Source organism: Tympanuchus pallidicinctus, unplaced genomic scaffold (genome assembly GCF_026119805.1).
Source record: "Tympanuchus pallidicinctus isolate F22 unplaced genomic scaffold, pur_lepc_1.0 scaffold20, whole genome shotgun sequence".
Lineage (NCBI taxonomy): Eukaryota > Metazoa > Chordata > Aves > Galliformes > Phasianidae > Tympanuchus > Tympanuchus pallidicinctus.
Genome location: NW_026294722.1, coordinates 11,312,133 through 11,340,130, shown reverse-complemented (window position 1 = coordinate 11,340,130; position 27,998 = coordinate 11,312,133). Strand labels below are relative to the sequence as shown.

Below are 27,998 nucleotides of genomic sequence, written 5' to 3'. Positions count from 1 at the left end.
AGTCTCGCTGAAGTGAGGCACTCTCAAGCTTCTTTGATTCAATGCCTTTATTTGTCTTAAAAATATTCCCAGAGGACAGAGGGACACAGACGTTTTAAAAGTCTTCGTATTCAGTTCTTTCTCTGATCCTTTAAGAGAAAAGAAAAATAACAAAAAACTGTAAATTGAATCTTTTTAATAAGTGCCAACAGTGCTCTCAGCTCTGGTTGGGAGACAGTCCCTGCCCCAAAGAGCTTCCATTCTAAAAGAGAGTAATACAAAGGTGAGGCTCACAGTGAAAATGACAAAGAAGGTGATGTTGCTTGTAATGCTGCTGGTGCCATCCACGGGGACCAGTACATCTTTCTGTGCTGGCCATCATGGAGGCACTGCACACTGCACATGATGGAACATGCTTCCTGCAGTGGTTGGACAGGAGAACATAAAGAAAAATCCAGGAAAGTTTCCAAGGCAGTCCTGTGATAAAGGAGGCATTTCACTTTATGCAACTTTTGTCTATTTACATACTTCAGTCTCTTTTTTCTTAATTAAAAAAGAAGATCATGGCTAACATGTCAAAAGCATTCATCAAATCAACTGCTTTACAAAAATAAAGTTTTTAGACATGTTTCTAAAATAAATATTGATAGAAAAAAATAAATATATGTACACATGCTGTCTTGTTGAAACACACTAAAATACAGCTCTTTACTGAAAAGTAGCCATGGAATCCTGATTAAAGAAGCAAATGTTCAGAGCATTCTTCTCTTACAGAAACACATGTGGTCCCAAGCAGCAAAGGACAAGTTCTTCATTAGAAAAAAATACATAGGACTGTGGTTTTATACTTTCCTAATAAGAATATTTTCATCTCTGCTAAACAAGAGGCCAAAACCAGTGCTCTCTGGTTTCCAAGCAATGAGAAGTTAACAGCTTTTCTTATCAAGGGAGAGAAAAAGAGTAAAGTCTCAGCAGTGAATTTGAGTAACTGTGAACATGTGTGATTTCCCCTGATTGAGGAAAAAAGCTAATCCTTTCAAAAAGGTTGAGCTACTCTCTCTCCCCTTCCCCAGACAAGGGCTCTCAAATATTACTGTATGGAATTGAGACATTATACTTATTGAAAGACAGGGAGCAAGAGGCAGCTCAGCATCAGGCAAGAGACTTTTACTGCTTGGGAGCACAAGCTGCACCACTTTGCTATGGTCCAACATGAAAGCAATGTTTCCATGACAGTCCCTTGCATTTCAAGGGTGGTTCATTGCCCTGAGCTACCTGCTGTCAGGAGTCAGCCTCAGTTTGGCTGGCAGTAGTCACAGTGCTCTAGGTAACAGGAGGCAGGGTACCCTATTCCCCACTCTCATAAGGCAGACATCACTCCAGGAAATCCATTTCCCTCTTGAAGGATTTTTTTTTTTCTTTTCCTTTTTTTGTGGTCCTGCATGTCCTCTTTTTTTTTGTCTATCTATTTAAAAGGAGCAACATGCCTACATTAACAACAGTGGTCAATTAGGCAAAGAATAAAATGTCTGCAGTGCAAGCTCTACATAGGTTTATAGTGTACTGGTCATGCACAAATCCCTACAGGTCCTGGCAGGCATTTAACATTTAAGTTGATGTAAGATCACGTTGGCAATGAAATGGCTGCTGGGTGGACTGCAGCCAGCTCCAAATCACTGGTAGATTCAGCATCTGCCATCACAAGGCTTAAGTCACATCAAATCAGTGGTCGTCTACTTTCGCCCTTTTTGCCTTCAAGGAGAGATGCTGCAAGGAGAGAGAAAAAACACTCAGCATGTGCACCACAATTACAAAAAAGTTCAACTGGAATGCTTCCACTCATTAATCCCAAATTAAAACAAATGCAAACATGTCAGACCACCCTTCCCAAGCCCCTGCTTATCCTTGATACAGCTGAGATAAAGCCATGAAATCAAACAGCCTCCATGCATCCAAAAGTAACATCTTGGCTTGGTGTAAAATATCTTCAGGTACTTCTGTATTAACTCCAAGCACAACAACAACTCAGCACTTGATGCAGCTTGTCAACAGGTAAAAATGCACTGAAGGGTACACATGTTCCCAACACAGACACCAGGAACACGTGCATAAAGAACAAGATTTTAACAAATGCGTCAAGGCTGCAGCTATAGTTTCATTGGACCTTGGAACCTACATGCTCTGAAAGAGCAACATGGAATGAAAACATGAAAATCATCTTCTTAAACCACTGCAGAAGTTGAAAAGAGACAGAATTGTCTAAAAACATAATCAAATTGTAGGAAAAAGTCTTGACAGAGAATCCTGCTCAGGTTCCATTGGTTTTTTTTTGGTTTGTTTTGTTTTTAAACCTGATACAGGAATTCAAACGATCCTATTTCAGGGATACATCAGCAAAAGGATGCATCCTTCAGAAGAAAAAGGGTCTGAATTACAGTACTTTAGCAGTTACCTGTTTATTCAAAAGTTATAACTCCAGTTTCATTTCTGATTTTCAAACACTTTTATCGATACACCTAAGCCTCCTGACTGATGAGGATAACTGGCTAAACCAAAAGAGGTGCTTTCCCTCAAAACTAGCTCTACCTCCAATAACTTTCATCTACTCTAGGATGAAAGTAATGCTTCTGCCCTGTTGCAAGCTAAGTACAACTTTATTGAATCAAAAAGGCTGCAAGCATGAGAATCAGCTTCTGATGTGATCTTGTAGAATATCCACAACAGTCGCAGCACTGCCTTGCAAAAATTGAAGACAACTCTCCTCTTCCAAAAAGCAATTCCAGTTCTGCCTGAATGAGTCACCAAATCACATGTCCCAGCACCACCTATTTAAAGGAAAACCTCACACCACGCTGTAGCCCACGGAGAGGTTATATGATAATAAGATGCTGTGTTACCTATGGGATGTTACAACATGTAAATATGTGAGTCAAAAGGACGAACTGTTCCAGTAGCAGATTTGATACAACAGGAATGCTGCCTCATCATTCATCACCACACCTGCAGAATATATCTGCAGCTAAAGGCTCAAGGATGTATCCTGCAGTCATTACTACCTTTGTCAAAGGCATTAGAGTAAAAGGCAGAAAATATTCAAGTACTTTGAAAAGGTATTTATAGCTGGCAAATGTGTACGCAACTGAGATGAATGATCAAAGCTCAGCATCTATTAAACAAAAAACCTTGCCCAGGTCAATTACACGAACACCAGTGTTCTTATATACTGTAGCCACATGCATACATTTTAAGATGCTCCATGCAGTACAGCATTTTTCTTTTTTCCAAAAACCCCAGGAAGTGAAAGCAAGCAAGCATGAAATTCTTACAGAAGTCCAATAGTGAGACAGATCAAAATACAGATCAGAAACAGTATTTTTTGCAATATGGCTGCTCATATGCTAATAGATCTCTTGTTTTGCATCAGTCTGCTATTCAAGTGCCTGCTTCCCCTCATCATTTTGGAAATAGTCCACTAATTCATAACATAAAGCTCAATAATTATTAATATCTCATGGGAAACTCGCATGCAAGATCAGTTTGGTAATCTTGTCTGTATTTACTTACAATGCAGTATCTGCAGCTTCAGCATGACTAATATTTAGGTAGCATTTATTGCCAATCCAGATCTCTCAATTATCAGAAGGAATCACAGAATCACAGAATAAGGAATAAGGAATAAGACTAAACTGATGAGTTTGCATAGGACAGAGTTGATAAAGAATAGTAGAAACAAAAAGATGGCAACCGTTAAAAGATGAAGAACAGAATCACAGGGTGGTTAAAGTTGGAAGGGAGCTCTGGAGGCCGTCTGGCCCAATCTCTGCTCAAGTAGTGACACCCAGAGAAGTGTGCCCACAACCAGGTAGCTTCTGAAGATCTCCAAGGAGACTTCATAGTGGGCACCTCTGCCAGTGCTCCATCACCTGCACAGCAAACCAGTGCTTCCTGACGTTCAGATGGAACTTCCTGTGATACAGTTTGTACCTGCTGCCTTTCATCCTGGCACTGGGGACAACCAAAAAGAGCCTCACTCAGTCCTCTTTCTGTCCTCCCTTCAGGTTTTTATACACTTTTCTTTCTTCTTCCTCTAAGTATGTATACTGCACAACAGAACTTACAATAAAGGTTGTACAAACAGCAGCTATCCCTTATGTTTCATGCTTTTAACAGATCAGAGGTGACTTTTTGGAGTAGATAATCAAAAACAAAGGGCTTGGGATTTGCACAAACATTTGCAAATGATACAAAGACTCTTGTGAATGATTGTGCAAACTATGACACTGTCAGTCACAGTGATGCTCACAGAAGAAACACCAAATATCCATATTTAAGTGCAGAATAGCTGAAGATTTCATCTTTTGGAGGGCTATGTTGTTCTGTAATTTCTCAGACACATCTGTTGGTTGGATAATAGGGCAAAAAGCTGTCATGCATCAATTTACTATTTTCTTTCTTTACAGTAAAACGCCTAAAATGAAAAAAAAAAAGCCTATTTTTTTTCTACTATTAAATAGATGAAAACAATAACAAAAAAATCACTGCAAAACTCAGATACAAAGCTGTTAACACAGCAGTGGTACCGTTTGGGCTTTATGCCGATTCCGTACCGTTCCTTGCTGGTAAAAATGAGGTGCCAGCTCCACGAGCCATGCAGATTCAATGGCAGTCACATCTCTCATGTAGTACTTGGCAGTCTGTATGACTTCGTTGTACACTACCCTAGGAGAAGGAAAAGAAAAACATGTTTGTGCTGCAAGGAGACAAGGGAGAGAGGTGATTAACACCATATTAAGATACACATACAAGCTGACACAGAATATTCACAGCATGATAAGAAAGTCTGTAGATTATGCAGTAATTGCCTCTTTTTTCTGGGTTGTTCAGAGTACTCTTAATTAATTAACCACCATTAAAAACAACTTCACATACTAATAGAATAGACCACAAGGTATAAAAAGAGATAATGGGACTAAGGGGATTCATAGCAAATACTTTGGAAGAGAATATTAGTTATTTTCTGTTCTGCCATGAGAAAGGATGTCAAAGACATCAAAAGCCTGGGCCCACAATAAGCTAGGCTGAAGTTACAGCATGAATATCTCTTCTGTCTGCATGAGAGATGATGATTAGAGCAAGAAATCAGCTTTAGATGCTGCCAGGACATCCTCTGGAAGAGATTCAGAAACAGCCAGCTATATGGACTCAAACATCTGTGCCCACAAGAACAGAAAGGACAACCTAACTCTGAAGACACCGTACTGCAGGGAAAGTCTACCAAGGGAGTGCAAACCCACACTCTGAACAGTTAGTCACCAAAAGCATAAGTCACTATCAGCCTCCTATACACAGTAAAGCTGCCACAAGGTTTGTGGTTTCTCATGAATTGGTATTTTGTTCTCAAAGCAAAGGAGTACAAACTTTTCTTTTCTGCAAAATGGAGCAGTACAACTAAAAAGAAATCTGTTCTTGTTCTTCTTGCTTTTTCTTAGATTTTATACACATCTGAAACAGATGAAGAACTGAAGCCCTCCATACAGGAGATGCTCCCAAGCAGTTGGAATTAGGGTTGCCAGGTAAGGTAACCCACAGGAATCCTACAGGATTCCATGAGAACAGTGTTCAGGCTGGCAGTGGCGATCCTATATGGCCTTGAAAGACAGCTCCAAGTAACAGTGCTGCCATCAACACCAAACAGGTGGTTTTCAAAGATTTTGACCATGAACTGCATGCACATGCCCTCTCCTAGGAAGCGGCAGCTGCTGGACAGTACATTTCTTTATTAGGTCTAATAAAACCAATCCTAGCTCTATCTAGGTACAGAGACTGCTCACAGACCAAGCTATAGTACAAGACACCTATTAAAAAGGGTCAATTTGCTCTACAACCTCTACAGGCTTTCTGATAGTTAGACATCACCATCTTTCTTTGATTTACTTGGATACTGCCTACCAAGTGTTGCAAAGGAAATACCATCTGAATTCTTCCTGTAGGAACCATGACTTTCTACGTTTATTCCTCCAATGATAAAGAAAGACAATCATAAAAATGTCTGGATGCCAGGAATGCCTTACAAAGATCACAAAGCAAGCACAAGTTGCTGTAACTTACCAGCGTGGAGGTTTCTCTGCATACAGTACTGAAGTAGGGTGGATATGAAGTTCATGGTCATCACGGATAGTCCTTAAAAAGAAGATTTATTATTTAGAATTTGATTCCTTTCATCCCCAGTAGGAATGTTAATAAAAGGCAACAGTGAAAGAATTGGAGCAAATTTTAAAGATTTCTATTTAATGAAGAAGCTTTCAGTTGAAACCAGGCTTAAATCCTGGTCAAAGAAACAACTGATAATGTAGTGATGTACATGAAATGAAGAAGCAGTGTTTCAGAGTTTCATTCAGTTCACTGGAAGCAACAGAACAAATACATGGTGCTTGCTTGCATTAACATAAATTAATTACTGTTAGTAACAGATTCCCCATTATCAATAACTTGTTATTTGCATTTGACAAAGAAAAACATCAATGCAGTTTGAACATACAAACCTCCAAAGATGTAGTAAATCAATCACCACGTGTTCCTTAGTGCAAGCATCCAGAAGCACACTCATCTGTTGGCTGTGCTTAGATTTACCCAATCAAACAAGCTTTTCAACTAAGCAGGAGTTGTAATCAAACTACTTATATTACCTGTAAGCTCCTGTAGAGTGGAATTTAGCTGCGTTAGCAAAGAATCCAGAAACTATGCATCTTAGAACAGGATCTGGATCACCTGAAGAAAAGAATTTTTCTGTAAAATTAGTCAATGGAAAGGTAAAAATCCCTTCAGCATCATTTGATCATCTCAGACAACTTCTCATGCTGCATCAAGCTGTGAGAGCAAATGAAGACGAGTCCTGCAATCTCTTGTAAAAAACAAAAGTTGCTGAAGCCTCCAAGAAGATCGATACAAAGTCCTCAGAGCAAACCTGTGTGACAGCTAAGCATTAAGGTCTGATTGTTCAGAGCTGCTAGAAATGAGTGCTGAAAACCAGTCATGGTATTCATGTCCACACAGCAGCTAGCAATCAGATCTCAATGTCTATACATCATTATGAATACAGCAGAAAACTGGCCTTTTGTAAAGGACAGAAGAAGAAGAAGAAATGTTTCTTCAGAAGAAGAAATGAGGCGACGTTCTTATAACTTTTTTTTGTAAATTTGTCCTTTAAATCCAAGATCAAAGGTGATGATCTCTTATTGGAAACGTAACTAACGAAGGCTGGACTATGTGTTAATTGTACACTAATTTGCTCATTCAGTCATTTTTGAACTAATTTGCTCATTCACAGTCATTTTTAGGAAAAAAAATATGTGGATTTAATCAATGTTATTTTTAGGCCATGAAAAAATACAAGAAAGGCAAGAAGCACACTGGCAATTTAGAGTCTACCCTCAAAACGTGCAACAGAATTAAAAGAAAATGAAGGAAGAAAGAAGGAAACTTTCACCTTCACTGGACTTCTTTGGCACTTTAAAGCGTACAAGAAGCTTTTTGAGCTGCTCCCTTACAACAGAAGCTCTAACAAGTCCTTTGTAGTTCAGAAAGTGTTCCTGACACCACTGAGAGCTTTTGCTGTGCTGCAGAGTAAGGAGAAAGAAATTACCATGAAAAGCCACCAGTAAAATAACGAACAATCTCTTCTGGGTCACAATCTTATTAAGTTTTCTTTTGTCTTCCACAATGCTACTTATTGTCCTTTTTGCTGAAAATCTTCTTACACAGCAGCTAACAAGTGTAGGTAGCAACACTAATTACAGAGCACGTTTCAAACAACCTCTAAATGGCAGACAAATGCATCATATAAAAAATGAGTCTGTTTTTAATCTCAAAATGTAAACAACATTTTCCTTATACTGTTTTCATTGGTCTCCTTCTCTAGAAGCCAATACTTAATTCAAGAGTCTGCATTCAGCTGCTTTAAGAGATGTGCAGAATCAAAATCTGACAGGCAAAGTTTCATTTAGTGCCTGATTGCTTTGGGAATAGGAAGAGGAAAGTTTTCTTTTTAAATCCTAGAGTGGTTATATTGGTTCAACTCAAGACTTTAACAAACATGTTGTTATGGAAGTGCTCCATACCAGCAAAATAATGAGGCAGTGTTTTACGGAAAGATTGCTAGAGTTGGATGTAGTTTATCATCAGTACAACTCAAATATTTCTATAAAAAGTTGTAGAAACACAAATTTCAATCAAAATTTGAATACTTGTTTTTTTATTAGACCCTTCCAAAAATCCCCATCTCTCTGAAAATACAGTTACCTACAGATAAGAATCCTGGGCCATATCTGAACTACTAGAATTTTGTTCCATGATCAAATGAACTACAGAAGATCTGTGGCAAAGTAAGGCCAGAGAATCTTTTAATGCAGAACTATCTCACAGTAGACTTGGCAAGTCCTTGGCTTTGAGGATTCTATATCCAGAAATTCCAGAACCAGAACAGGGGACACCCAGGTTCTTCACATTCCCACAAATCCACTTGTATTGACTTACTTTGACAAAGGCTTCATAAACATTAAGCATAGTGAGATGATCTCCTTCCTCCACAGCAAACTTTCTGTGTTGCCTGGCCTGGAGGAAGATAAATGCATTTTAAAAGCAGTCATGTTTAATGACCTCAGTATTAAACTGGTGTATTTCCTGGTGACTACCAGAATTCTTACCATAAAGAACAGTTCTTCAACACGACATCTACATTCTACCACACATATATATTGAGGTGGTGTTCTTAAACTTGAATTAGAAAAATGAGCTGAAAATAAATCCCACAAAATCTAAGAGAGACCCATTAAAATTAGGCTCCTGATATCCATCAAAAGCTCAGTCTCACCTAATACTTTCTTTTCTGTTCTCTGAAAAAGAAGGAGAACTTGTGGAAGTTTGCTTAGTTGCTTGTCTTGTTTTTCTATTTCCCTCCCCCTTCTTTAACAACCTCTCATGCTGGCCAATACTGGTTTATAACCCTTCACATTTCTGCTCCTCAGAAGGAGTCAGCTCATACTAGCAAGGGACACATGGACCCCACCGTTGCTCAGTTTCCCCTTTTACCTAGAACCACTAGGTACAGTTCAAAGCTTTGCTTCATTTTCAAATGAATCTGCAATCTGTTGCACGCACCAATAAAATTCTTGATGGAAGACTAAAAATATAGAATGTACCAAAAAAAAAGAAGTGTGACTGAACTTACAGCTTGAGATTTTTGATTCGGCGGGATCAAAAAGATGTTCTGAATCTGCATCATTGCAGCAATTGTTAAAATCTCCTGGGAGCAGCCAAAATTTCCTGAAAAGCAGGTGGAAAAATTCAGAAAAGGAAATCGTCTTCCATTCAACTTACCACCACACAGAATAGAAGAAAATTAAATATATATATACATATTTATAGTATAACAACACAAAATATCTAACTCAGATTTTTTTGCAAATATGAGTGAATGTTTTCATGGAAAATTAAGACAGTGTATTAATCTTAATTATTAATGTGTTAAATGTTGGTCACTATTAGAGAGGCCCATGAGTTTAATGGCTCTTCTTACTCAACACTACACCAAGACAAAACTTGCTGTAAGTTTAGTCTATATCTAATAGCATGCTACTATTGCTAGAGCAATATCCACTACTCATCACAAGACTATGAAGAAAATTTTGTTTTTTCCCCACCTACCTGATTCCAGAAGCATCTTTGCAAACATTGGATTCAGAGGAAACTCTGCTATTCTCATCCCCAGGGGCTCAGTTAAACGGCAGTGCATATCCAAACCTGCAGTGCATATCCAAACCCATTGATAAACATATTGGTGATGCAGGTAAAAGTAGCACAGAAAGACTTGTTTAGAATTGTGAGCTAAAAATACAGCAAATACACCTAGGAACACTGTCAGTTTTCTGAGTTACATCTGTTTGGGTCATAGAGAAGTAATTTAATAGCGACTAGAGAAGCACAAAAGATAAAGATTGCCTGCCTGGTGCATCAGCAACTGAGCTGCCAGCCATATTCCTGCTGTAGCCCTTTTACTGGAGCTGGAGTGGTACAGGATGAAGGCACAGCAGCTTGGTTTTCAGAGCATGAGAGAAACCACACAAGGACAAACCAATGGGAGCAGTGCAGCAGACACTGGAGCACTGCAGACTGTATAAATAACCATAACCAACCAGAGCACAGTGAGGAACCAACGGTGGCCCACACCATACATAAACATGCTATTTGTCAGATGGGGTGGTGGCAAAAAGCCACACAGAGAAAACCCAAACCACAAATGAAGTCAAAGGAGGACAGCTCCAACAACTTACGTCAGCACACCTAATGCCACAGCTATCTCTCAAATGTTTACTTTCCTTTATTACTTGATAAGACCTTTAATGAACTTTTTATGTTTCACTTATGTCACACACCACACCCCTACCCTAACACAAGATACTGCACCTAATGTAAAAAAGTTATCCTTGGAGACAGGTACAAAATGCATTCTGTGTGTAGTGATGAAATAATATATTTAAACATGCAGTCAGAGAAACTGAAAAAATTAAGGTATGATTAGTTACCATTCGACCAAGGCTTAAGTGCTATCTTAGAACATGGAGCACCTAACTTAAAGAATTTCAAGAAACGAAACTGGGTTCTGAAGTGGGGAGGAGGAGAAATCATCATCTTTTTAACTTTCTACAGGTATATTAAGCCATAGGCTATTGGCTTCTGCTGAATTCTGTGTCAGTGCAATTGTATATGGATATGTACAGCTTGTGTGCAGATGTCTTTGTAGATGTAAGCCTGCATTTACAGGGAAGAGCTACAATGGACACAAGTTTGGAACAGCTTTACTGAAATTACCTTAGAAGCAACTGCTGTGTATAGCTATGAAAGCTTAGATAAAGATATTAAAAGATTACTAGTGAGCATGCTTCAACACCTTGTCACTAAAAAGCTTCAAGTGCAATCACTAGTCAGTGATGGGTTAAGGGAGGAGGACATCCGATCTTAAACCCGGCTGGACAGCAACACAAAGACAAATCTTCAACAAAACACTGGCTCTGAAATAAAGCCATAAACAAAGTCACTTCTTGCCAGCTTATCTGTGCGCCTCTAAATTATGCTTAAAAATAATAAACTCCAGCTGACAACTCTGACTTTCAAATGGGCATCAAAGGAGAAGGCTGAGAAAAGGTCCTCCTGATGTAATCTGTTTGCGTCACTGCAAAAATAATCAGTCTGAGAACACTGATGTGTTTATTCAACAGAACTATCTCAGTCTGCACAAGTTGCTCCGCAGGGTCCTGACCCTAAACTGCACGTTTACATGATATTACAATGCAAGTGTTGAAATAGAGGTTCATACTTGCATAAGAGAAATGCAACCTTTACTGCACTTGCCAACTCCTGGGCAGCTTTATCTCTGGAAAAAAAAGAAATCTTCACAAAACTAGCAAAAACCTGAAACTTCAGCAAAAATCTCAGAGCTAACCTGTATCACAGGCATGCATGCATTCCTTCCTACCTCAAACACCGACATCAGAGCTTCTCTGTCTTGCTACAAAAGCTGGACAGCCAATAGAGTAACAGCTCCATGCTCTCCCGTGAAACTACCGTGAGCATAATGCTTATGCCAAAACAGCAGACAGCTGATCAGTGAGTTTACTGACCTTTCCTCTCCATTTCCCTAAGGTGGCTTTGGCTGCAAATCCATCCTTGCAACATGCTTCAGAGCCAGCACAAAGGCGCTTGTTCCAGGCCGAATTGGCTGCCATGAACCCAGTGCCTCAGGTGGAACCCTGCTTTTCAAGATGCAATGGAACCAGCACAGAACAAAATCCCAGGCAACGAGCTACACAGCTCCACAAGAGTAAGAATCACACCAGCTGCCACAAATTACAACACAGCATTTGTAAGTGATGTAAAAAAATGGCCACAGACCACTGGAAGCTTCCAAAATTTACACAAACTCTTCTATACTACCTTTTTCCTCTTGGTTACATTATCACAGAATCATAGCCCTCAAAAAGCCTTCAACATCTTACCAATGAAAGGCTACAAAAACTAATAGGTGATCTCTGTTTTCTGAGCTATTGGGAAGCACACTTTGCTAGATCTTGATTCCAGTCTTCGGTGACTTTCTGCTCTCAGACTCAAGTATCAGACTGTACTTACAATGCACAGCAGAGTCAAGATCAGATAATGAAAGGAACACGTTAACAGAAGAACTGAAAATGCTTTCTGTGCTTCTTGAATCAAGGAAGAAATAAAGTAACAGTTATATTGAATATGATAAATTCTGAATTATTAAAATTAGTCTGACCACAAGAGATGTCACACCTTTACTCCCAACTTATTTTATTCTTGTTTATACTTGAATTTTCCATCACTGGTATAGTAACACAAAATGAAAGACTGAATATCCAACAACCTATCCAAATGCACGCATGTGAATTTAGTGTCTTACTCACGTACTGGTCTAATTAGTGACCTATTTCCTTTTATAACTTTGTAAGTTTGCTCTTAAAGAACTGGAGAAACACAAGATCTGCCTGAGCAAATCAAGTCAACACCATCATCAGCTCAGAATCCTGTTCCTAGCAATGGCAAATTATTGATTCCTCTCACAAAAGCACAAGTTAATGCACAGAAGGATAGCAGTAAAATCTGCTTTTGCATAATCAAAACAGATACACTCTAGTTTATACTCTATGCAGTTTTCTAGTTCCTCCCAGAAAGTCATTTCCTTTGCTTTTCCTTTGCTTACCTGTGTGAAGTAACCACTGAACAAAAGAAAGGAAATTCTGAGGAGGCTGAAGTACGTTGAAGCTGAAGTACGTAAAAACCTTTAATTGAACAACTCCCATAAGAAAATCATAGGTAAAACAAAGTATAATATTCTCACCTCCTAAAGCATACAGTAATTCTAAAGCTTGTACCATTGACTGTGCAGGAGGTGGCTGTGGAAAATAAAAACATGGATTGTTTAAAGTTCTCATCATGAAACCTAAAAGTTTTCACAGAAGTTCCTAGATCTTCTTCACAAAATCATTCTAATGATCTTTCTACACACACAAAATGAAGAGAGTTCTCAGAATCTTCCTGTTAACCTTTCATTGACCACCAGTGCTGCAAGTCAGAGCCATCTCAACAGGTTCAGGATCATCACTATGACTCTCTCAAGATCCTATCAGTACACAGAATTAGGCCAAGCTCTCTTTATTCAAAGGCAATTACGACATCAATTACTTCTCAACTTTCTCTTCTATCTTCTCTTTACACAAGAGTAGCTAGAAACTTTAGAGAAACCTAATAACTGTTATTGCTCTTTTTAACAAGGTGGACAAACACAGGTTTAGTTCTGTAGATTCTTCCCCCCCAAATTCAGTGCAAATCAAAATCAAATTAGCTATAGTTTCACAGAATCCTTTTTCTTTCCAAACTGCTCTCAACTGCTCCACGCTTGTAACAGCAAACTCTAAAATACAACAGCTGTTGTGTCTAAGTTGTCACATATTACTTGCACTAGCTGATTCCCAGGAGGATACTTTGCCACCTGATAGTGGTCAATGAGGTGTAATTCCCAAATTAGCAAAGCAATAGTTACTGGTTCAGTGGGTTACCAACAAGTCACCCAGTGATCACTGCTGGCATTAAAGATGACATGCTTCATTGCATAGGACTCACCGAAAGGAAGGGGAACCTGAGCACGTTGTCAATTCCCAGAGCCTTCAGCTGCAAGATGACAGGTGCAAGGTTGCTGCGCTGCATCTCAGGAACAGTGGACTTGGGCAACTTCTCAAAGTCTTCCTCTGTTACAAGAAAGCAAAGATACTTGGGATTGGGTTTCAGCTCTTCCTGTGTGCAAGTCACCACGATAAAACTACCCTTTTCAATTTAAAACTATTGACTATGAACACTTCATAGGTGTTAAAAGAACTCTTTCTCAAAATGACATTATTTTAATGATTGTATTTTCAGTTACTTTAATGTGAAAATTCTATGTTTATCACACATGTACTTGACCCATATTTTAACTTGAAATATAAATTCTTCACAGAAATCTGGAAATACTTTTTCTTCTAATAGTTTGATTTTTTTAAATCAGAAAATTCTCTAAAACACCAATTTGAAAAATGCTGCAGATCATTTTGGGAGAAGGTGCTTTATTTTACTTCAATTTCAAAGGGTGCAGGATCACACTTCTGAAAGACAACTAGGAAAAACAGATTTTTTTTAATTTCACAGTGTATCAGCAATTGCTCCCAAAGCAGCCAAAGACCTGTCCCTGTGAAATATAAGCACCTCTCACACAGATGAGTTTTCACTCTGTCACCCAAACCCAATGACAAATTGTTAACCTCCATGATCTGGTAAGCATTTCCCTTAGTCTGCAGGCTCTTATAGTCCATGGAAAGGTCTGTTAAATTTAAAGCAAGAGCAATTGCATTCACTCTTGATTCTTTAGTAAACACACAGATTTAGGGAACAAAGCATGTCTGTCTTTAACGTAGCAACTGCTGGCAAGCACATACACTTTTCAAAGTGATTTGTTCGATATCTCTAAGTCTCAAAGCTTGATAACATCAGATGGAACCTGAGGCACACATATGCAACTGCAGTGCTCAGCTGTAAGGCCTTTCCTATTCAACAGCTGAGAGAAGAGGCAGTTGGATTGCAGCATTCTGAGCACTGCCGAGTGGCTGACAGATTCATTTATAACAGTTATTTTTGTACACTGCCAGCTTCAATGTTTCAAGGCAGCATTTGAGATTGGCACCTATTGCTATGGAGACCACATCAGGAAGTTTTCCTCTGTCATCTGACAGACGTCTGCAATCCTTTGGCAGACACGCAGTTAGCAGATACTTTAGTCACAGAAGAGTGTGGCACAGGTGGCTGCTGTTCAGTGATCTGAATCTTTAGAAATCAAAATCACTGAAAGGCAGAATTCTGTGCAGAGCTGCCACTCTCAAAGTTGTATCAACACTGCAAGATGGCAATTAGTGAAACTTCCCTGCTAAGCTCATATTTCTGTTTCATAAAAAGATCCCATTTCTGGTGCTTAGCAGGTATGAACAAAGCACTTCTAAGTAAGCCAGAGTAACTATCTCTTGCTGAAAGAAGATGCAGTTTTGCTCTCCTTACGCCAATGCTAAAGCCACTGTAAAACAAAATGCAAGTCATGCCAGTAAGCTCACCTTCCCAACACAAGCCATTACTGACCTGTATAGAGCCTGTAACATTTCCCAGAGCGGTTCCGGCCTGCACGTCCTGCTCTCTGGTTAGCTGAAGCCTTGGACACTGGTACCACCACAAGGCATTCAATGGCTGTTTTGGGATTATAGGCTCGAAGCTTCACAAAACCACAATCGATTACATACGCAATGCCGTGAATGGTGATAGAAGTCTCAGCAACGTTGGTGGCTACTATCACCTGCAGATATGGACACAGCCATGACACTGTGAACCCTGCAATCTCAACTGTGCTGGCACTAGCATCAGTGCACCAGGGCTCACATACAAGATACTTAAAAGATCCCAGATAGGACGGTTCCAGTAAATGCACTCCGGAGTACAAAAGGATACAGTAAAAGCAGCAGAAATAGTCCTCAACTTGATGTAACTATTTTTTACAGTTTCACAATCTATTTCTTATTCAGGTTTATCTCCTCTTCATAAACGCAGAAGAACTTGGTGTGTTTGCAAAGAAAAACGTTACCTAACTGTAAATCAAATGTTCTTAATTAGTGAACTAAAATATTGAATTTATGCTTCTCAGTTATACTGAACTTGTAACACAGGAGCAGGGCAGGAGACAGGGGAGGACAGAGCTGATTAATTGTCCACGTTTAGTATTCCTGTTCTTGTATACCTATATACGAGTCCTAGAATATTAAAAAAGAATTGCTGCCAAGTGACAGAGGGAAATTTAATCCTTATTTCACATGAAAATAAAGAAGTAATCTCAGCAGTTAATCCTCCTGGAGAGAAGTATTTATCTGTCAACAGTCTCCAGCATGAGATGAACAACTTTACCCATTAGACTCCAGCAGGCACAAGAAGTATAACAACTCACTCCATGTAATTGTCAGTTTATCTCTGCCCCAACACAAGCTCTGCTCAAGTAGAAAGCACTAATCATGACCAATTAGATGGCAGTTCTTTGATGTTAAACATCTAAACAAGGCTTCCAGAAGTCAAAACAAAGCTGCTTTTTTTTTTAAAAAAAAACTCAAGTCAAGCAAGGTTTAACTTCTTTCTCACATGCAAATTTACCCACTCGGTCCTTAATTTTTCTTTTCTTGGTACTGAACAGCTTAGTCTAGGTACCTTGTCCACAAAAAGGAATGATAACAGGTGAAAGCAGACTTCAGAGTGTAACAAGCTACGTCAGGACATAAGCAAAAGCTGCAAATGGACAAAGATAAATACGTGAGGTATGTAAAAAGACTCCCAAAGATTGAGAAGCTGAGGTAGAAAGGAGAATTGGAACTAACATATCTTGCACTGATCGATGATCAAAAGGGAAGGCAGAGAAAATGCTCTGGGCTCACAGTGTGAAAGATGACAGGCACTATTAGGAGATGCAAAAAGTTTTGCTCTGTAGGAGCTCACAACAGTCTCACAATGTGAGCATTCTTTGCATCAAGCTGCAAAACACAGGCAGCCTTCTGGATGGCAGAGATGACATTAAATTAAAACTTTACCTTCCTGACACTGCGAGAAACTCTCTCAAATACTTTCATCTGATCAGGAGAAGGCAGCCCAGCATACATGGGGAGAACACGGAGGTGCTTTTTCATTCCAGTGCGAGAAAGGGCCCGAGCCTGTTCTATTAGCATAGAAACTACAGTCTCCACTTCCTCCTAGAAGCACAGCAAGATGAAAGAGCATGAGAGTGCTTTCACTTACAAATATCCTACAGATATCACCTCTATGAGACCTGCACCAAAATAATCCTAACACAATTTTAATTTTTCCAAATCTAGAACCATCTGACCAGTTCCCTCAATTTTGCAATATTCTTATATTAATTACTTCTTATATTAATGTTGCTATTAATACTAATTACAACAGTTGTTGTTCAAGACAGTGTCCCACCACAAAATATATGAGAAAAATCATGAAAGATGTGCTGAACAAAGCTCTGTAATAAAGAAAAAGACCCATTTTCCTCTGCATCTCTCAATGTGTGAGATCAAAATGAGGGGCTGATCTGTTCTGACTGCGCTGTAGGCCTCGATCTAGAATGACACAGTAACAGCATTAACACCTACTGCTCAACTTTGTGTTTCATCTCAGAGATCAGCTGTGGCTCTCAAAACACAACAACAAAAAAAGATATATTCTCTTCAATTCTCTCTTTCAAAGTCAAATCAATTATAAGCATGAAGAATTTCTTTTAGAAACATGCAGGATGCTAGTGAGGCCATTCAAGGTAGTCTGTTCTGCTCTGTGGAATTGTAAGCTATCTCTAATTTACTCTTCCAGGCTGCAAAAGCTAACTGGTACACAGCAGAAAAATATACTTGTTGGTTGTTTTTGTTTTTTTTAATCTAATCATATAGCAATTTGTTTCTCCTTTCAAAGACTTCAGATTTTAAGACTATTATATGTAGAATTCCATTTGCACTAATTATTAACATGACTCACTGTCAAACTGACAACTTTGTAGGTGTGACTATCACTAAAAAGCACACTGTTCATGTATTAACAAGGCCAAGCCACACAGTATTAAATGAGAAAAGCCATCCTTATCAGCTGTGATAAATTCAGCTCTGATAAATTCAGACCATTGCATCAGTACATTTTCTGGAAGTCCTTGGGACCAGTCTAATTCTGCTCTCATTGACAGAAAGGTTCATCATCTTAATGACAGTGAAGAAAGTAAAGCAGGAATCTGAAAAGGCTTCACAAAGTCAACAGTACAACACTGTTGAGCAAAAAAGTACTGTTGTCTATACCTGGCCAGTCAAAAATGCCAGTATATCACCATCATTCTCCATCTGGTGAATTTTCATTGCAGTTTCCACAGTTGATTTTATATAATCAGGAACAGGACTGTGGAGAGAGAACACAATATTGTTACTTAGGGTAGCATGGTTAGGTTGTGGTTGGACTCGATGATCTTTAAGGTCTTTTCCAACCTGAGCAATTCTATGATTCCATGATTTTGTATCTATTTGCTTTTTAAAAGATAATAAAAATTTAAAAAACAGCAACTCATTTTTTCCTTGACAATGCTTTGAGTTTAAAAAGTCATTCTGCACATGTTCTGCTGCTATAAGCAAAATCCCACCACTTCAAGAGCTTTTTTAACGTCATTTTCTCAAGCAAATATTCTGAAGTGCATACTTCAAATATAACTCACATGACCACGTGTCTGCTCTAAGAAGAAAAATGTAATTTTGAGGTTTTACACATGCTACTATTTTATTTTTTCCATATGATTCATGTACCCATCATTAGAAACATTTCCCAGCACATGCAAGGGTAGCATCTCCCAATGGGAAGTGACACAAGTAGAACATGATTTTCATTTGTACAAATGTGAGTTCACATGCACATATTTGAAAGTTCTTTTGAGAACTCTGTTCTAATGTTTTCCATTTATGAAACTGCCTTTAAAATCCTCAGCTCCCTCACAGAAAAGCAGAGTAGAAATTGGAAGGAACTTTCAAAGATCATCCAGACCAACTGCAAAAGAACAAATCACTTGCAGAATGGAGACCACTAAAAACTAAAGCTGAGGAGGCTTTTGACAGGCTCTATGCATTCATTTCAAAATAAACTCAGGTGAAAAAAAGTTCCTTTAATTTGTCTATAGCTTACGATGTTTCATCACCTTTGTACTTAAATGCATTCCTGCTGCTCACAGAAGTGGAAAATTCATTCAATTTTGTATCTATACTTATGCCCTTAGTTTCTTGGTACCAAAACTATGAAAGTACTTTGAAAGAATGGCTATGTTTGCCAAACTGAACGTTACACCTTATTATAGCTGATCCGGTGCGTTATGACATCACAAGTTAGACATTCTTAATCACCGCCGAAAAGATCAAACAGAAACACACCTCTGTATGTAAAAGATGTCAACTGGAAACGTCCTCCCCTCCACAGTAAGGATCACACTGGTATCTTTGCTGGGGTCACCGGTATCATTTTGGTTGAAGAAATCCTTGAATTTCTCCATTAAAATAAAGACAAATACTTTCAGTTTGAAACTTCAAAGAATCGAGGGGGAAAACTTAACGACATCAAGAAGTCAAATTATTATTACTTGAATATAGCTTCCATAAATTTGAGTCTTTTGATAAAGTTATACTTTAAAAAACTTAAAAGTTGGATTTTGCTGTCTCAGATTCAGGCAATGAGCACCTCCAGGGATGGGGCACCCACAGCTCTGTGCCTCCCGCACCAGTCTCACCACCCTCTTAGTAAAGGATTTCCTCCTCACATCTTCCCTAAATCTCCCCTCTTTTCATTTAAAACTGGTCCCCTTGTTCCATCATTATCTGCCCATGTGAAAAGTTAGCCTCCCTCCTCATTATAGCACCCTTTAACTACTAGAAGGCTGGAATGACGTTTCCCCAGAGACTTCTCCAGTCTGAACAAGCCCAGCTCCCTCAGCCAGTCTTTGTAGGAGAGGTGTTCCTCTCTTCTTCAGCACTCAAACAGGAGCAGCACAGAGGACAAGCTCCACATGAACACAAGTGGAGCTGCCACTTAGGGTCACTTCATTTTAAACCAAATTTGGAAGATATACCTCTGCATCCAAGGTGGCTGAAGCCACGATCAGTCGAAGATCTCCACGCTTCTTTTGAATCTAGGATCAAAAAGACAAAGAACACCTAGAGTAAAGACTGTCTTCAGAGCTATAAGGCTAGACCCAAGTTTCAGAGCAGCCAGATTACCAGTGACTTCTCTATAAAAATAGGTTGTGATCAAGACAGCTGATGAACTGCAGCACCTGTATTGCCCTGTGACCATATCAACCTGAGAAATGCGTGTGGAGCTTTTTATATTTAAGGCTAAGAAAGAATTGAGGGTATTCGAAAGGAAATCGTAGTTTACTCTCAATTTCTGGTGGAAGTCAGATCACTGATGGCTTTAAAGTCAGCAATTCCCTGCAAGGTCACTTCTCATACTCATCTTCAGTAGAACAAAGACTGTCTTTTTCCTTATGTAATACAAAGATAAAATTCAGCCTCGGGGGGGGAAACAGAGGATCCCAAGTGTCAGATGTGTAAAGTAAACAGCTGATAGATACAGTGAGCTGTGGGATAAATGAGGAACTAGAAATCTCCCTCTCTCAAATGAGTTTACTGACAAAACATCAGGAGCAGAAGTTTAGTAAAGATGACGACAGTGGAAAATCTTGCAGACCACATCAAAAAAATAACCTTTTTTAGTAATCCAATGGCAATATCTGTATAAAGAGTCCTTTCATGGGCTTCATCCAGCATGAGAACACTGCAAATAAAGCAGAAAGATAAGATATATAAATGGATTGAATGATGCTAGAATCAGTGTCTTCCTATATTAAATATCAGTGTTTAAATTTGTTACTGAATTATTGCTTACATTCATTTAGAAAACCAGTGAGATAAAAAAAAACAAAAAACAAAAAAACAACAACAAAAAACCAAAACCATAGAAGCAAACAAGAGAGAAAAGGTAGACAACAACCAACAAGCATGCAGTACAAGCAGAGCTTTCTTTATTCAGGTTGTTTTGGAAAGGGATGGAATAACCAAGGTTTATTATTTGCATACTGTAAATGTTTTCTATATATCAGAATAAAGCCTGCTCATTGTTGATTGTTTAAATTAATTTAAAAAAAAGTTTAAAACTAGCAGATGAAACAGTTCAGACTCCACAAGGCCCATTTATGTTATACTCCAAAAATCACAGCACCAAATCCTGCTGGGTTTGGCACTGCAGCTATCAATTTTCTAACAAGTTTCTAACATACGAAGGTCAGAATTCTGAATAATTTTCACATTTTTTAACTTTAACTTATACTAATCATACCTCAGCCTAAAAAACAAACCCCAGTTGTTTACCAAGATGCACTTCAGCAAACGTTCAGCCCATGTTTCCTTACCTGTATCTTGTTAACAGAGGATCAGCCATCATCTCCCTTACCAGCATACCATCGGTTAAGAACTAAAAGTGAACGCAAAAAAAATGGTAAAAAGTCAAACAAAAAAACCAAACAGCAAAGCCTAGGAGGTAATCCTAATTGCACGTGTCATTTATTTACTTGAACCATTTTCTAAGCTTTTGCCTAAATTTTTACTTGCTTTTCATTTTCTAATGATCTTTGAAGTTGTTCTATTTCCAGCTATGGAAGCTAAATACAATTCTGAGTGCTATCCTGGAGATAAGCAGAGAAATTGGTACTTTTCATATTGGTTTTTGAGAATTAGTTGTTCTTCACTGAAAATCACACAGACTGGCAGCACCGGGATATGGTAATAGAAGCTTCTTCACACTTGTCTTAACATGACTGAATTTCTCTACAAGTAACATTCTCTGTATCAGTATAGCTTAGATTCTCTCAAGGTACTACTTAAGATCTCTCTCACATCTCACCAGAACACAAGACTTAACATTACAACTAATTCAATGTTTTAATTTAGTAATTTTTTTTTTATTTCTAGCCAGTAGAAACCCACCAGCTTTAATTAGCCCTCAGAGTATGATCAGGGACTATAAATTTAGTCAGCAAGAACTGATTTTCAAGGTAAAAATCCCAAAGTTTCCAACCTCAAACAACGAATCAGACTCCAAAACATCTCTATTTCTTTCAGTTCTAAAGTGCTATTAGTCTCAAAAAAAAAAAAAAAAAGTAAATTGTTTCTTTCATCATCATTCCAATTCCAACATAACTAAAGCAAACCCTTGTCTGTCCACAATACATTAATATCATTCATAGGGCTAAAGAAGAGCTGCAAAGCTTGCTATTAAATCCACATCAAATTACTCTCAGCCTGCCCATCTTCTGTTTTCTCTGCACTTTAATCAAAATCTGTTTTTGGGGTGGTGAGGATACTTCAGCTTTGATTCACTGCAGGCTTTCACAATGACTTTGAGTCAGATGGGGTCACATCAGTGCTGTACCAACAGCTGGCAACAACTAACTTGAAAATCTCCTTTCAATTTACAACAGTGGCTGTCAGAATAGCACAGTAAAACATCCTAGTTCTAGATAGCCACAACCCCCTCAATACACTCCTAGGGTATCCATCTGGAAAACCAAAAAGCTATCAACTCTCCATACCGGGCATCACAACTTTCCCACTGATTTTGCAAAAGTGCTGTAAGAGTTTCAGCTAACCTTTCCAGAATGACCACACACTATTTCACCTTAATTCTTGTAGCCTGGGGATCCGTGCAGTCATCAAAACGAATGCAATATCCAACTTCATGACCCAACACTGCACCTCTTTCATCAGCAACTCGGCCTGCAACCTGACAACAGAGATTCAAGTCAACAAAAAGCAGCTAATAGCAAAATTCCTCATTGCACCATTGTTTTGTCCATAGAAGGTCAGCATCAAAACAGAAACAAAGCTACTGCTTCTGAAGTATGACTTGATCTTAAATACAAAATTCTGTTTCATGTCATAGTGCGTGCTGAACATGCAAGTGGTAAATAAACCTTGAAGATGCTTCAGCACAACTTAATCTGCTTCACACTTCTTGAGACAGGTTTTGAAGTAATTTTCTGTGAAAAGTTCTGTCAGACCTACAAAGGTTGTCCTTCAACCAGTCACAAAGCTGGGGAAAGACCACACGTCAGTAACTGAGAAAGTACAGTTTCAGAACACAGCTGGCATGCAATAAAGAGGAGTACACACACGTAGCATGCAGAACAAGTTATTTGTTAAGCTGGTATGCCCTTGAATTTACTCAGACTTTGACTTTTTTTCTTGTTATCTAATGATGCTGGTCTCCTTCTCATAACACAAATTTCAATGCAGAAAACAGAAAACTGGCAAATAATTAAAAGCAGAACAATTTTTGGAAGACAAACGCCCTGGACCAGTTTTAAGCTAATAGCTGAAATCCTGATTTACCACTCTACAGAATATTAGGTACTGGCAGGCTATGGTTTCAGCAAACTACAACACAATTAAAAAGCTACAGTCAGAATAAAACCCCAGAACACACACATTAGTTCTATTAGAATTCCAGCAGTAAGCTTTTTCAGTCATTCAAATGACAGCCTAAACCATATGGACATTTATCACTTTCAGGCAAATGTTCAGAGTAACTGTCAGCCTGGGTAATGCAAGCAGAACTTCGGGTATTTCTTAACTAAGCAACCATGGCCAACTATTGCTCTTCACTTGGGACAACCTCCACATTATACCTGAGAAAGTAGGTAAGACATTAATTAAAATTAAAAAGTCTATTTCAGCTCAAGACAAAGCAATAAATCATCATCTCTCACCTCCCAGCAATAGTTATGTGACGCAGGCAGTTTCATTCTCAAAGAAAAATCCTCCTGTGACCATACACTAAGACCTAGCTGAGTAATCCTATTTTAGACTTAAAAGCAGTATGTTAAGACATCAAGGAAAAAGAGAAACACATTTGTTGTGAGAGAGAAATCATTGCAGCATATGCAGCATCTCCTGTAGAACTGCTCAATGTCAACTGAATGTTCTTTGAAGGGGAGAAGGAAGGACACTGCAGGCAAACTGCCCAAAGCACATGCTGCAGATCACTGCTACAGGCTGTTTCTTTAATGACAGTGGATGTAGTAAAAGAACACTGGGTGAGGTGAACCTTTAAAGTGGACAATTGCTCAATCTACAACACTTTTACCAGAAGCGTGCACTGACACACTGCAGGTACAGTTCAACATCATTAATTTAAAAAACAAACCGAAACAGGCAAAATGAGGATTACAAAAAGGCACCTCAATTTACTGTAAGAAGAGGAACTGGCAGCAGAAAAGCTTCAGCCCACCTCTTCAGTGCTTGGTGGCAATTATGAAAACAAACAGCACTGGCTGCTTTCTGTGCATATTATTAACACAGAGTGCAAGTTGTTGTCCTCAGCATCCCTCCTCCCTCTCCTAGTACACCTAACTTACAATATGTGCTCCTAGACATATCAATTAAATGCAAAGATGATAAAATTGATTTCTTCTTTTCCCCCACCCTCTTACCAAGGGAAACTGTAAAAAAAAATTAAAAAAAAAGTTCAAGAAAATTAGGCATGAATTGCTAGAAAGAAAAGAAGTATACAGCCTACTCCACTGGCCACTTTACTGCACACAGATTTGTACCACTACTTTACTCTGGGAAACAAGTTAGAGACCATACAACCATAATCCTAGCCCAGAGTCAATCACAGCTCAACCTTGCACAGTCCTAAGTCCCTGTATAGTTTCTGCTGATGCAACTCAATTTTATTTCTAAGCTTCTTCATCTGCTATTCTGGCCTTGAAATTGTTGGCTAAACCAATTAATCATGCTGAATTCAGCATGCAGTATCAGAAATTCTGGAGGGAAGGTAAGCATTCATTCAGGAGCTGAGAGTTGCCATTCCTGTTATTCAGCAAAAACCACTAATAAATGGAGAGTTATAATGATAATTCAGTGGGAAAATCTGGACATGGAGAAACTCACTGAAACAGCAGCAACCCGACGAGGCTGTGTCACCCCAACCACTCTTCCTTCAGCTGTCCAGCCAGCTTCTGCTAGGTACTGCAAACAAATATGTAGGGAAAGAAGGCATTATGGTTAAGAGGTGCTAGCTCTCCACACTGCTTGGCTCTGACACAAGCTTATGCATGATCTCCAGAAAACCAGTTACTTTTTGTGCATTATTTGTCTCACCTTTAAAAACAATTTAGGTTTCTCTAATTGTTTTTAATTAAGAAAAATATAGTTGATAACTACTTCTAAGAACATCAACTGTCAGAAGGTATGCTAAAAGCAGCTGTTTGAGTCTCAAGTATTAATCTGAATTGCTTCATTTTTTATTTTCTTGCCTTCATTTTATAACCACTTTGAAGACAAGCAGCACAAGTCAAGTGCTCACACTGAAACAGGTGGCTTTCATCATTAGCTTGCAGTCATTTAAGTTAAAATCAAGAATCGTTTATAAAAAACTTGCAGGAAACCCACACTTCCTTTCCTTCTCAAAATTAAGTTTAAAATTTTGTTGAAAACATAATTCTGATAAAGTTATAAAAGCCTTAACTTTAGCAGAGTAACTATTCTTTGTATCAGCATAAATGTAGGATGTGTTCCTTTCCAGGAGTGAAAGAAGGCTTTCTGTCTCAGATATGCCAGTTCCTGCTATCAAACATGAAGCTTTACTTTTCTCTCCTTTTGGTCATGCACACACACACACACAACACTGGCAAATTCCATTTTTACAGTATAGCTCTGGGATGCTGGTTTAATATTTCATGCAAAATCCTCTGAGGGAATACCAGATTTCACCAAGCTGAACACACATTTACCTGTGGAATTTGCGTCGACTTCCCACATCCTGTTTCTCCAACAATCACCAGAGTTTGATAGCTCTCCACTAGATAAAGTATGTGATTTCTTAGCTGAAAGACATAACATTAAGGTACCAAAACCAGATTTGAACAAAAAAAGAAAGCTAACATTAGTGTTTACCTAAGCAAAGTCATTTTACAGAGAATGTACTGTCAAAAGTTAAGAGAATCTTTCAAATCTACAAAGATCATGCATACAAAATACAGTAACTAAATTAAACCTACAAAGCCCATAAAACTGTTGGCAACAGCTGTCAATGAGAACGATCAATTTCAGCAAATAAAGAGAATGAGATCACATAACTGTGCTTTGTTGTAAAGGGTTTCCATACTGCTTTCTCAAACACAGACAAAACCACAAAAGCCAGGCACCATCTAACTGATTTAATAACCCCAGAAAGAACTCTTGTACCTTAAAAACAGGCAGCTTTTGTCTTTGTTGTTCAATAGACAGAGAAGCATAAGGATTATAGATGACTGTTACACCACTGCTCTCTGCAGGGCTCTGCCTCTCCTCCGAGACGCTGACGCCAGGACCTTCAGTGCCTACATGACAGCAGTTAACTTTTACAACACAACCAAAGTCAAGATGCTCCTCGCAAGGAGGAATTGCATGCATCCTAGCATATATCAAGAGACCAGTTTTTCTAGAAAATTAATCAAAAATATTCCATATCTGTAAACAAGCAAAAATTGTGTCAAACCAAATGTCTTTCTCCTGCTAGTTAAAAAGCTAACATGAATACATACTAATATGAATTTTTAAAGGAAGATAAAGGAGAAAAAAAGCACATGGGAAAAATGAGCAGCAAGTCTTAGGACTGTTATTCTTCCATGCAGCAGTTCTGATATAGCTTCAGTATCAATCTCAGAAATAAGGCCATGAGTTTCAAGCCAGCCAGCCACGTAACAGGACTCCCTTGGACTAACATGAACCACAAAACCACAGCCTTGCCTACTGATGAGATACAGCACTGCAGCTCTACATTTACCTCATATCTGAAATTTGATTTGTTTCTGCTGCTGTGTTAAAATAAAACTAGGGACAACTAAAAATTCCAAAAATGCAGACAAACCAAAAGCAAAAACTCATCTCAACAAAGGAACGTATGTCTTTAGCTGCAAATTCGACTGGAAAAATCTGAGAGCAAAGGGGTTTCTCCTGTTTTGTAGGACTTGCTCATTTGGGGTTTTTCCCATTGTTTCTGCTGTTTAAATCAACTCATCCCAAGTCAAAACTGCTAAGTAAGTTTCGCAGCATACTGAATCAATTTTAACAGCAATTAGTACTGACTCTGATAATTATCCACTTCCAGAATGGGTAAGGTAAGAAACAGGAAGGTCCAGGAGCCCACTGCCACTCAGAACATAGAATTATTTGAGATGAAAGGGACCTAAAAGGTCATTTATGCCAATTCTCCTGCAATGAGCAAGGACACCACAGCTCCATCAAGTACTCACAGCCCCATTCAGCCTGACCTTGAATGTCTCCAGGGATGGGGCATCCACCACTTCTCTACACATCCTTACATCAGTGCTTCATCACCCTTAGCCTAAATAACTTCTTCCTTATATGCAACCTAAATCTCCCCTCCTGTAGTTTGAAAGCTTGCCTTTGCCCTATCGCAACAGATGCTGCTGAAGTCTGTCCCCATCTAACAGCCCACAGAAACACCCCTCAGCCCCCTCTCGTCATGCCTGACCTGCTCCAGCCGCCCTCGTGTTCCACTCCCCGATCTCATTCACGGCCCTTTCCGATCGCGCTGCTTTAAGCCCACGTCTGCGTGATGCCGGGAGCCCCCCAAGCTCCCGACGCAACCTCAGGAGCGCTGCAGGGCGGCTCTCTTCCCCCAGTTCTCCCTCAGCGTAGCCCCCGCCACTCCCCAGCTACAAGGGCACACGGTGTCCGCTGGCCGCAGAGTGCCCCCGGCACCGAGCAGCGCTCACAGAGGCCTCTCCTCCCGCACCGCCGCCGGCTGAGGGGCAGAGCGCTCCTCCGGCAGCGCAGCCCGTGCAGTTCCCCGCCACCACCGGGGCCAGAAGCGCTTTAGCCCACGGAAGAAAGGTTAAAAAAGGGAAAGAAGGAAGGCGCAAGCCTCCCTTGCCACACAGACGCGCCGCCCTCACCCGGCTTCCAAAACTTCACCGGTCCCACGGGCGCCGCCATCCTGGGGTGAGAGGGTAACCGGAAGCGGAAGTGCAGAGCCCCCGTGATTCGGCGCCCGTTGCCATGGAGCGCCGGCCTGCCCCAGCGCGCGTTGCTGTGGGCTCGTAAAGTGAATGGGGCGGGGCCTGGGGTTTAACTGCGGCCAGGCTCTCACCCCGAAACGTCTGTCGTTAATTAGCAAAGCTAATTGCTTCCTCACCCACCGTGACGGCTGCCACCGCGCTAGCAGTGTTGTGGTGGCTACGGCAGCATACGTCGTAATGCTGTAACTCCACAGGCACTCGCTGAGTGTCTGCATAACCACCCAATAAG

General features: G+C 39.5%; 1 protein-coding gene across 2 annotated transcripts; it reads right to left on the bottom strand.

Annotated features, from left to right (window-relative positions):
• Nucleotides 1–29: 29 nt before the first annotated feature.
• On the bottom strand, nt 30–27,750 carry DHX35 (DEAH-box helicase 35). 2 transcript variants are annotated; one of them, XM_052683895.1, is made up of 22 exons: nt 27,647–27,750; nt 25,932–26,065; nt 25,478–25,570; nt 24,636–24,713; nt 22,360–22,464; nt 21,095–21,156; nt 20,391–20,460; nt 19,754–19,813; nt 19,062–19,174; nt 17,952–18,048; nt 16,695–16,853; nt 15,211–15,421; nt 13,672–13,796; nt 12,890–12,944; nt 9,682–9,777; nt 9,206–9,300; nt 8,512–8,589; nt 7,466–7,595; nt 6,666–6,747; nt 6,088–6,159; nt 4,560–4,698; nt 30–1,746 (listed from the first exon to the last, which is right to left on the bottom strand). In XM_052683895.1, the coding sequence occupies exons 1-22, from the start codon at nt 27,684–27,686 to the stop codon at nt 1,702–1,704; spliced, it is 2,139 nt and encodes a 712-aa protein (XP_052539855.1). In that variant the 5' UTR covers nt 27,687–27,750; the 3' UTR covers nt 30–1,701. The 2 variants fall into 2 exon arrangements, with proteins under 2 accessions (XP_052539855.1, XP_052539856.1); XM_052683896.1 differs by having other exon boundaries at nt 4,587–4,698.
• Between the last annotated feature and the right edge of the window lie 248 nt (nt 27,751–27,998).